We start from the raw sequence: 12,080 nt of genomic DNA, 5'->3' as shown, positions 1-12,080 counted from the left end.
ATCTAAGCGCCATTATATTTACTAAAAAAAATAAAAAAAAACACATCGCTAAGCACCCTTATATACTAAACTGTAAGAGAATACCAAATAGAGTTCACAACCTGTATGCGAAAAATGAGTTAAAAAATATTATTGCGAAACAACAATTCCCCCCACAACATCACATGAATGCATCTTATGCGATTAAGAGCTAGTACACATTTGTTTAAACACTAAAATGATTCCCCAAAAAGCATCAAGTGTATATATAATCAAACTTTCCAGTTGAATGAGTTTCCTAAGTCCTACCTGCACAAAGAATTGAGCATACCCTCCGGATCACAGTCTCTTTGCATGTCTCTAATAGTTGGTGATCTGATGATATATACTATATACACCATCTGTCTCTCTCTCACTCTATGTCTCTATATATAGAGAGAGAGACATAGAGAGTGAGAGAGAGAGGGGGGGGGGAGGAAGTTGTTGGAATAGTTCTACAATTCTCACAAATTAACAATTCAAGTCATGGGTTTGCATCTACTGAGCTTCTTTATGATAGTTCTGGTGGGGAAAATATTAGCACAACAGTCCAGCTATGATGAAAACTACAATGTTGCATTTGGAGCTGATCATGTCTGGTCTCAACACGAGGGCAAGGATGTTCAGCTCTCCCTTGACCAATCCTCTGGTCATTCTTAATTCCTTACCTTCCACCTCTCTTATTTATATGTTCTTTTTCCCTGAAAGTTCAAGGAAACGCGCACACACCCACAATATTGCCCCTTGCAGGGCTCGACTTATACCATTTTGAGCTAATGTCCATTGGTTCTTATTTCATTTATGGTTTTTCTTTTCCTTTCTTTTCTTTTTTCAGGGCATTTTATCATTTACAAGAAACATATTTCTTGTAGTAACTTTTTCTATTAGAAATTCTGTCAATGCTTAGTGTACCATACACTATATGATGCAATAAAGAAAGCTTCAATAATCAATAAGGCTTTATGGCAACAAAAATGAAATAACAAGAAAAAGCCTAAGTTGATTATATATATTGCAGTTTCACCAATCATACATTAAAGAGTTTTATAGTGCTTGAAACTATAAGACCATATTAGACTCTCTATTTGGCATGATAGTTCAAGTGGGATTCAATTTTCATTGATGTTCGATGGTGAACAGGATCTGGAATTCAATCCAAGATGAGTTATAGCTCTGGGTTCTTCCATTTCAGGATAAAGTTACCTGACAAAGACTCTGCAGGCGTCGTAACAGCTTTCTATGTAAGATAGTATGTGATTTTATGCCATAAAAGAATAACCATTCGAGAGTTGAAGTAGTCACTGAAACTAATGCTATTTTTTATCTTTTGGCAGATGACTTCACACAATGGCAACGAATTGGACTTTGAGTTTCTGGGTAACAGAGAAGGGAAGCCCTACTTAGTCCAGACTAATGTCTTTACAAATGGAGTAGGAGGTAGAGAGCAGAGGATCCATCTATGGTTTGATCCCACTGCAAGCTTCCATACTTACAGAATCTTATGGAACCAACACCAGATAGTGTAAGATAACACTACTTACTACTAATTTCAAATCATGAGTTCACATGGCCAATGTTCCAAACTTCCAACTTTCTTGAACCTAAATAGTACTAAACAAACAAACGAAGAAGTAAAATGGTATACACTAATTTATCTTCTTCTCATGGTACAACAAAACAACTAAACAATGTTTTAAGAACTCAATATGGTTTTTTACATGGCAAGGAAGGGGGGATGAGATGAGTCAAACCTGGGCTCCTACACGACTCAAGGGAATGCCTTGCCTCTACTAACTGGGCTACCCAACTCAATCCAATATGGTCCTTACATTACCAACCATTGAATTCTAACTTATTTTCTTTTGTTATTGTTGAGTTTTGGCCAGAATTCTTTTATCTGTCCAGGTCGCTTTGTGACGGGTTAGGGTTCGAGAGACTTGAAATCTCTTTTCTTCTTTCGATAGTGAAAACTATTCATCAATCGTCACTGTGGGCATAGGCTATAAGCGGAAGCACATTAAATGTTTTGTGTATCCGTGTGATTCGTGATTTACATTTTCTGTTATTGCTTGATTGTGTTGTGCTTTACCGGCATTTTCCATAAGAGTTATTGGTGCTGTCTTTCCAGGTTTTTCATCGACTATACTCCCATTCGGGTTTTCAAGAACAGGGGAGAGATAGGAGTTGGGTACCCAACACAACCAATGCAAGTAGAAGCAAGTATATGGGATGGAGATAATTGGGCCACAGATGGTGGGGAGACTAAAATTGATTGGAATCACGCACCATTCAGAGCTCATTTTCGAAGCTTTGGCATCGATGGATGCACCGATAACTTTGGCACAGGTTGCTATTCTTCCCAGTTTTGGTGGAACAGAGAGGAGTATTGGAGTCTATCCCGGGACCAAGAAAGCCAATATGAGACTGTGAAACAAGGATACATGAACTATGATTACTGCAATGACACACAAAGGTACCCAACAGCTCCACTTGAATGCCCACAGTGAAAACACCCCATAATGCTTTTCAGTTTAATGGTGCTACTTTTAAACTATTGTACGAAAGATCAGTATCAAATATAAACTGGCATATCATTCCTAGTGCATATTTACCTCATCTTCCAAATCTTATCAATGGAAAAGAAAAAGATTAAAAGAAAAAAAAAATCTGCATAGATTTCAAGACATTAACCATCTTCATAAGGCATCAATCGCAAAGCACTCTAATAAGCAAAGCAGCATCATAAATTCTTGATCAAATAACTACACAAGCAACAAAACCAGACCTAAGAAGAAAATAAATACAAGAACAAAAACAAAATTTATGGGAAGTTAGGTTCTGGCATAAATTAATAAAATATAACCATCTTATGGCTGGAAGAGTTCCATTCTCAAGCATTATTTTTTATTTTTTTTGACTAATTATTCAAGCTATTATGTTCCATATCTATCATTAAATTTTTACAAGTTAAAATTTCAGAAAATGGAACAATGTAACTAACTAAAGTAGAATAGGAAACAAGGAGGATTTTTCTCCATTGATTCCTCTATAACATCAAATCTTCAATAATAGGAAACAACATCAATTACTGAAAGATTTCCCTCCACTGATTTCTCCATTTAAATCTTCAATAGTTTCATTTCCCCAGTGACAAAAACCAAATGGGCTAAAAATTTGAAAAGAGAATGTAAGATTTTGGCACATAACATTGATACCAGAAAACACCTAACGAAATTAATTAACAAAAACTTGAATTTCTTTACTCTATCATTATTGGGGTACCCATTGTTTGGTCTACCATCATTGATAGGTAAATCATAAACAGGCACCAATTTGTGTGTCAAGTCATGTTAGCATTAATAACGCATAAGTTTGATTTTAAATCCACTATTTGTAACTTTATTAAGCTACATTGATATTATTATTATTATTTTTTCCCTGAATAGCTACATTGATATATTATTGTACAGTTAAATGAATGAAACTAATAATTGGGATTGGTCCACTTTTTGTTACTTTATTAAGCTACATTGATATACTGCTTTATGACATTTATGTACAGATTACATGAGTGAAGCTAGTAAGTATGAAAAAAGTGCTTATGAAGTTTGTCATAGTAGATTTTTTTATTTCTTTCACATACTTAACTGGTCTAATATTAATTTGTTGTTGCTGCTGGAATGCATCACGTATGATGGGTTTGGTTTTGTCAGGTAATTGAGAGATAGAGATGCTTAACACTGTGTTAGCAATTTCCATGTCAAAACAATGGTAACTAGGTTATTTGACAACTTATATAATTGAACACCGATTCGAAATGAAGGTTACATCTGTTTACACCCAAACAATCCCTTTTGGCCGAAATTGGTGAGTAAGCGACATGTGGTGAATCTGGTGATTATGTGTCAACTGAGGCAGCAGATGATTGGGATAGATGAGTTACCAAAAAGAAGTTAGAAGAAAGAAGCATCTTGGAAGGAGTTAGGAAGCAGTTAGAATCATCATGTTGCATGTGTCTCAAATAATAATTGGGTTGGCCTTTGTTTAGGAATGTCTTGTTAGATTTGGACCCAAAGTAATTGAAGGTACTGTTAAGAAAGTTGGTAGGAGGGCTTCACACTTGGGAGGCAAAAAACAATGGGAAGGCAAAAAACAATGGATCAAAGTAGTAAAAAATGACCACCAAAAACAGGGTGAAAAGATAAAAGGATTTTAGTAGCTGACCCAAATAACTGAATACGGTTCTTCTATGTTGAGGTCGTAGAAAAAAGTTCCCATTATGTAATTTCAAGCTAGACTATTTCATCTTTTAGTAATATCTTTTCAATTCCATTCATAAATTAGACTATGAATCAATGCAAATGAAAAAAAAAAAATGATTTTATATTAAAGCAAGTTGGATTGCACTTACAACTTTACCAGAAATCTTTGCATGAGCAAGTTCCATCCTTGAAATGATGAAATCGTTTTATATCTCTCAATACTATGTCCCTTTGACTAATCTTACTAACATATTTCATCATAGAATGGCAATCCCCGCAGATTCTTAGGTTTCTAAAAATCCTAATGGTCGTCCTAGAAGCAGTACTCACTAGCCCGAAGGCAAGAGCCAATTTCTCACTATGACTTCCCAGTGCATCTTCCTTCTCCTCTTCTTCAATATTATGAAGTACCCACTCAGTTTCAGGCATAAAACCCTGTTCCCTAGCACTTCTTGTTATCTCCTCTAATTTTAAGTTAATCTCTTCTGCACGCTCATGAGCATGAGCACCTGCTACAAAACTATGCACCTGGCCCTCCACCTCAATATAACTCCATCCAGGATCCTTCTCTACACCTCTATTATTCATTAAAGTTCTCACTCTTTCGACATCTTCCCATCTCCCTACCCCGGCATAAACATTTGACAAAAAGACATAGCTCCCAGGATGCTTAGGCTCGAGCTGCAGGAGCTTCTCTGAAACGAATTCTGCCATTTCAGTATTTCTATGAGTCCTGCAAGCACAAAATAGTGCTCCCCATATCACAAAATCAGGCTCTAATGGCATGCTTTGTATGAAAGTTAGAGCTTCATGAAGCCAACCAGCCCTTCCAAATAGATCTACAATTAATGCATAATGTTTCAAAGTTGGGTCAATGGAATAATCAAGCTTCATGCTGTCAAAGAAACTCAGTCCCTGATCTACTTGCCCAGAATGTGAACATGCGGTTAGGATGGCAAGAAAGACAACTCCATCTGGGTTTATTCCTGAAAGCATGGACATATATCAATATCTTTAAATGATCATCTGAAGGATCACAGACAAAACCACAAGACATGTACGAATCTCTAAAATGACCATATGCAGGATCACAGACAAAACCACAAGACATAGAAATTTCATATCTGCTGATCTCATTCTATCAAAGCATTCAAGAGCTAGCTCAAAACATCCATGTATTGCCCAACCCCATGTCATTACACTCGACGTACGGAGATCCTTATCTTTTGTCTCATCAAAGACTCGACTCGCAGACTCGAGGTTCCCACATTTTGCATACATATCCACCAAGGCAGTTCCAATGAATCTATTCAACTTGAAATTGTTGCTTGAGAGATAATTTTGAATCCGGTATCCAGTTTCAAGGGCTCCAATTTTTGCACAAGCAGAAAGGGCAGAAACAACAGTGAGATCATTAGGCCTCACACCCTCCTCCAGCATCCTAAAAAACATCAGCAAAGCCTTTTTGTGATCTCCATTTTGAGAAAACCCATTAACCATTGTGGTCCAAGAAACCACATTTTTCTCTGGCAGACGATCAAAAAGCTCTATTGCCCTATCCAATTCTCCGTTTCTCATAAACCCATTTATCAAACTATTCCAAGACCCACTGTTCCTCTCAGGCATTGCCTCAAATAGCTCCATGGCCTTCTTCAAGTCACCTACTTTACAACATCCATTAATAACAACATTCCATAAGAGCACACTCTGCAGCTTGTTTCTTACAGGACTTTCATCAAATACTTGCACAGCAAAACCCAACAACTCAACTTTCACATAAATATCAACCAACGAAACTCGCACAAATGAATCAAATTCAACACCCACTTTCGAGATTTGGCCATGAAGTACTCTGCCCATCTCCGGTTCAAGCAATGCCGAAGCCGACTTGAGAATGAACGGGAACGTGAGAAGATCAGGTCGAATATTCAACCTCAACATTAGTGTTAAATGGGAAATTGAGTTCTGGAAATGAGAATTCTCCGCAAGTGCACGAATCAATGCATTGAAAAGGAACGAGTTAGGATTAGCGAAGTGGCGAAAGACCAACAAAGCATAATGGACTGATTTTAGTAAAGAACATGAAGAAATTAACTGGGTTACGACCCGACTGGTCTGAGACAGGTTGTGACCGATGATCTGGGCATGGATTTGCTTGAGTTGTTGGGTGTTTTTGGAGGCGTGAATAAGAGATATGAAGTGGGCTTCAATCGGAATAATACCTCCGCGAGAGTGGGTGGTTTCCGTGAAGGATTGATCATATGAAGCAGTAGCTTTTTTGGGGAGGAGGGGGTGGTTTTGGCGGGAACGGAGTTGAATTTAGGGAGAACATGACGAGCTCTCATTTAGAATACTAACGCTTTATGGGTATTGGCAATTCGCCGCCGCTGCCGCTCTCTACTGTCCACCGTCAATACCATTAATTCCGGGTCATGAATCCCCAGGCCCCAAACCACCACTATAACACCCCTAAAAAACAGACACAGTTCAATTATTATTCATTCTCTCTCCAAAAATCTTCTCCTCTCTCTCTATAATCTATATATATATCGAGAGTCAAGGGATAGCAGTGGCCGGATAAGGAGTGGGGATGAGTAACGGCGGCGAGAGGTGGTCGATTTTGGTTGGGTTTTCATCCAGACCATTTTGTATACGAGTATTATATAAACTACTACAAATATATAAATAGAATAAATTACATTAGTACTCCGTATATTGTATACTCCTATAATCTTTACTCCTATAATCTTTACAAAAAAATTTAAGTTCATACGAGAAGGACGAGGTCTTAAGAATTTAAATTTATAGAATAGGGGACCTTTTAGAAGGGTAAAGTACATCCCCAGAAATTTGGGGGTAAGGTAGACATATACAAGTTATTTTTCAAAAATGACATTCGTGGTGAGATTTGACATTCAAACAGAGTATGTGAAATGTACTCCACCTTCCATTATTTGATTAATTTTGATGATAAGATATCAAAATAATCAGAGGATCCAATTACCTTTATATATATACACACACACACTTTACCCCATATTTGTTAGGACAAAAATAACCACACTAGAGCATTCCACGTAAGCACTAATGTAATTTTAGGACATATTTGGTGTGGTGAAATGAATTAAAATGGAATGAGAATCGAGGTGAAAATAGAATGGGAATGATGATTCTTATTTTACCGTTTGGTTGCAAACATGAAATGTGTAAAAATGAAATGCTCATTCTCATTCCTATCTTTGGTAAGAAAGTTGGAATAAAATAAATTTATATTGTTTTTTTAAATTACATCTTATTATTAGTAAAAAAAATTAATCTGCAAAAAGAAGGAAAAGAGATGATAGAAAAAAGAAATAGAGGCTCTCGAACGACTGGAAAAATAAAAAGGAAGCAGATAATAGAGAGAGAAAATAGACAAAATAGAGAGAGAAAATAGATGAGAAAAAAAAAAAAAAAAAACAAAGGGCTCTCGAACGACTGCAAAAATAAAAGGGAAAGAAATAATTTTCCAATCATCTTCTTTGGCGACATTCTCCGACGACTTTTAGCAACCTGGTCCAGATTATGCATAGTCGCCGCCGTTTCAGTCCACGTCATCACTGAATCATTCATGTCATGTGTATGTTGTTTTAGAAATTTTCCTATGAAATTGTCTGTTTCTTGCACACCCAAAAAAAAGTAATGACCCATTGCCATAAACTCATTCCAAAAGGATAGGGCGATTGCTAAATTTCTCCAATGATGGAATTAGATTCCTAAAACAACATACACATGACATTTTATTTTTATCCAACAGATGAAGACCATAATTATCATAACATTAGAGACTAAAAAATAATAAATAAATAAATAATTATTGCTAGATAATGACTAAGAAAGTTGCATAAGCTCATAGAAGTTCAATTACACTGTTTTTGTCTCATCCTTTTGTGTGTAAATCAGAGAGAAGGAACAAACTGCATATATATATATATATATATATATATATATAGAGAGAGAGAAATGGTGAGAGAAGGGATGCACGGGTTTGTATGAACACAAGGCAAATGGTCTTTTTGTCTTTAAATTACTTTATTAATTCTTGGTGGGAATGGAACTGTTTCCATCACTATTACAGAACGTACATGAGATTTTCACCTCATACGACTACTCGAGGGTCATAAATAAATCTAAGGACACATTCAATATTATTTATCTTGATATGTTTGCAGGATAGATAGAGTCAAAATCTATCCTAAGGCCCCAAATTAGAACAATGGAATTCTATCTGCTCTATTTATAATAAAAATATATATATATATATAAAAGTGCTTCTGAATTGATCTCATCTTTTAATAATTTTTCTTTTTTTGTTGTGTATGAGTAATAACTTAATCTTTCAATAAAATACTTTTTGTAGCAATATCCATACATATTTCAACCTACCATTTTCAATTACGAAAAAGAATTAGACATTACATTAGTTCATGAATCATGACAAAAAGCCCGTCTCTCTAAATATGTATATAGGAAAGAAAGAATAAAAAAAGATTTTTTCTTTTTTCTATTGCAATGAAATTCTTTCTATTTTATTTATTTTTTCGTTCCTATTCTCCTTTCTCAAAAAAGGGGGGCTTTCAAAAAAAATAAATAGAGGATTACTTCGTTCCTGATAGTTATTTACCGAATCGGTGGATAGGAGCATACTCTGGATCGGAATCGTGGGGAGTACTGCTTGTTCGTTTCTACCAACTTAAAGTCCCAATTAGAATTCCTTTTATGCAGAAATATCTTGTTGGATAACTTACATAACCTCTATTACTAATCCTTTGTGTACCTTGGTGTTCCTAACCATCCACTCATTTTTGCCTAATCCCCCATTATAATGATACATGTCTGGTAATAAATAATAAAAACCCTATCCAATTGATCTTTTGAACCCGCTTCAAGACATGATGACTAATCAACCAATCTTGGGGTAAGCAGCCTCTACTGTTTATGTTTATTTTCCCTTAACTCTTGTACATAGGAAATGAGACTCAATTTTTTTATTGCGAATTTAGAAGCTGTTTTTCTCACTCATATAACTATCTGGTTTAATTCATCAAACCCAAATGTTGAATAAAAAATATGAAAATATGTATTCAACACATTTAACTTCTTTCCTATAAAGCAAGGAAATAGGGAAAGTTTTTGTCTCAACGAATCACACGTAGAGATATTGATAACACACATAGAGTTAATGGTATTTCATAACTAATTGATTGAGCAACAGCTCGCAAACTGCCTAAAAAAGAATATTTATTATTTGATCCATATCCTGATGTAAGAAGTCTAACAGGAGCAATACTTGAAATAGCAATTCATAAAAAAACACCAATACTGAGATCGGCTAGAACAAGGCAATAGCCAAAAGGAATTACTAAATAACTTAGTAAAATTGATATAACTGCTATAATTTTTAGTAAAATTACTTTTTAGTAAATAATTTTTTATAGCCCGTATTGTTTGTTGACCATAATTCATGAACCCATTTACCATAGGGAACATATTGCGAATATCTATAAAAAAATTTATGCCTGTTTCTTTCTCTTGTTTGAGACAAGTCGTGAATATTGTATTCCTTTACAGTGACATAAGTTGGGAAAAAGTTGTTAATAATAGATTACCTAGAGAAATAGGTAAAAGAAATTTCCATCCAAGATTTAATAGTTGGTTCATTCTCAGCCTCGGTAAAGTCCATCTTGTTGTGATAGAAATGAATAAGAACAAATAAGTTTTAGCTAATGTAATAAAGATGCTAATTATTGTTCCAAAGACTATACCCGCTTTATTTATTTCAAAAAGCTCAGGAACGGGTATGTACGGAATAGAAAGATTCCAACCGCCCAAGTAAAGAACTGTTAACATATAATGAAGAAACTAATAAATTTAGATAGGAAGCAACATAAAACAAACCAAATTTGATTCCTGAGTATTCGGTTTGATAACCCGCCACTAGCTCCTCTTCCGCTTTTGGTAAATCAAAAGGTAATCTTTCACATTCCGTTAGGGAAGAAATTAGAAAAATGATAAACCCTATAGGTTGACGCCACAAATTCCATCCCCAAAACCCATATTTTGACTGTGCTTCAACTATATCAACTGTACTTAAACTGTCGGTGATAAGCCGGAGGAAGGTGAGGATGACGTCAAGTCATTATGCCCCTTATGCCCTGGGCGACACATGTGCTACAATGGCTGGGACAAAGGGTCGCGATCCCGCAAGGGTGAGCTAACTCCAAAAACCCATCCTCAGTTCGGATTGCAGGCTGCAACTCGCCTGTATGAAGCCGGAATCACTAGTAATTGCCGGTCAGCCATACGACGGTGAATTCGTTCCCGGGCCTTGTATACACCACCCATTACACTACGGGAGCTGGCCATGCCCGAAGTCGTTACCTTAACCGCAAGGAGGAGGATGCCGTAGGCAGGGCTAGTGACTGGAGTGAAGTCGTAACAAGGTAGCCGTACTGAAAGGTGCGGTTAGATCATGGAAAAAAAGAAGAATTCAAAATTTTAGATTATACAGAAGAACCAATAAAAGAAGGGGAAAAAAAGAAGGAGAACAAACGAAAAGAGAAAACGCGGATAGAAATAGCAGAAGCCTGGGATACCATTCCGCTTGCTCAAATAATAAGAGGTTCCATGTTAGTAACTCAATCGATTTTTAGAAATTATATTATATTACCATCATTGATAATAGCTAAAAATATTGGCCGTATTTTATTATTGCAATTTCCTGAGTGGTCTGAGGATTTAAAAGAATGGGCTGGCGAAATAGGGGTTACATCCCGTACAAAAGTTAATAGTATACCACTTCTACGAATAGCTCGTAATGCTGCGTCTCTTCCGAGACCGGGACCCTTTATCATGACTTCCACTCGTTGCATACCTGGATCCACGACTGTACGAATTGCATTTCCTGCTGCAGTTTGAGCAACAAAAGGTGTCCCCCGTCTTGTACCCCTGAACCCACAATTATACCTCCCCTCAATGAATATTAAATTTATATTGTTCAGTTAATCCAAATATTAATTATTAGGAGTCATAATGTGAATAAGAATTCTTATGGTATCCGTTTACGACGTGCAATTAAATAAAAAAGGGGATGTTCTTATAAAACGATTCCCGTTTCAGTTGATTTTATTCAATTCAACGATTGACCAAAGGAAAATGAAATTTTCATAAATAAAAAGTTGCATGAACTTAGATCAATCAAATAATGATTTTAGAATACGATTGAATCTAAGAGTTGGTTTACGTTATGGAAGAAGGACGTGTATATGTGATATTAGATATTGACTAGTTATATATGAACTAAAGCGATATCTAATTTGCCCGACTACTGTGAATTTAGAGGGGGATTCCAATATCCAACAGAAGTTCTTTCGCTCAATCCGAGAAATGCATTGTTGGAAGTGGGTTGGAACGCTAAGCGGCTCTAGATTCAGGGGCTCTGGCTATAGCCGAACACGAGAGAAATATCATTTATACCGATACTGACAAGATAGTTTTATCAGGTAATGGAAATACTCTAAGCATTCCATTAGTTATGTATCAACGTTCCAACAAAAATACTTGTATGCATCAAAAACCCGGGGTTCAGCGGGGTAAATGCATTAAAAGGGGACAAATTTTAGCGGATGGTGCCACTACAGTTGGTGGCGAACTCGCTTTGGGGAAAAATATATTAATAGCTTATATGCCATGGGAAGGTTATAATTCTGAAGATGCAGTACTCATTAGCGAGCGCTTGGTATATGAAGATGTTTATACTTC

At 36.1% G+C, this 12,080-nt stretch overlaps 2 protein-coding genes across 2 annotated transcripts; one reads left to right on the top strand and one right to left on the bottom strand.

Moving 5' to 3' along the window:
• Window positions 1-504: 504 nt before the first annotated feature.
• Window positions 505-2,525, top strand: LOC132273702 (xyloglucan endotransglucosylase/hydrolase protein 2-like). Its single transcript, XM_059774738.1, has 4 exons — window positions 505-667; window positions 1,159-1,259; window positions 1,353-1,540; window positions 2,147-2,525. The coding sequence occupies exons 1-4, from the start codon at window positions 505-507 to the stop codon at window positions 2,523-2,525; spliced, it is 831 nt and encodes a 276-aa protein (XP_059630721.1).
• Window positions 2,526-4,380: 1,855 nt separating this feature from the next.
• On the bottom strand, window positions 4,381-6,599 carry LOC132299085 (pentatricopeptide repeat-containing protein At1g04840; the record flags this gene model as incomplete). Its single annotated transcript, XM_059795539.1, is given in 2 exon segments — window positions 4,381-5,266; window positions 5,390-6,599. Coding segments are annotated over 2 exon segments (2,043 nt in total), but the record flags the coding sequence as incomplete, so codon positions are not given.
• Between the last annotated feature and the right edge of the window lie 5,481 nt (window positions 6,600-12,080).

Source organism: Cornus florida, unplaced genomic scaffold, assembly GCF_030987335.1.
Source record: "Cornus florida cultivar Cherokee Brave unplaced genomic scaffold, ASM3098733v1 CherokeeBrave_3.0.0_Hap2_Chr01, whole genome shotgun sequence".
NCBI classification, from domain to species: Eukaryota; Viridiplantae; Streptophyta; class Magnoliopsida; order Cornales; family Cornaceae; genus Cornus; species Cornus florida.
The sequence above is the reverse complement of the archived record's forward strand: the minus strand, read 5'-3'. Positions and strand labels throughout refer to the sequence as shown.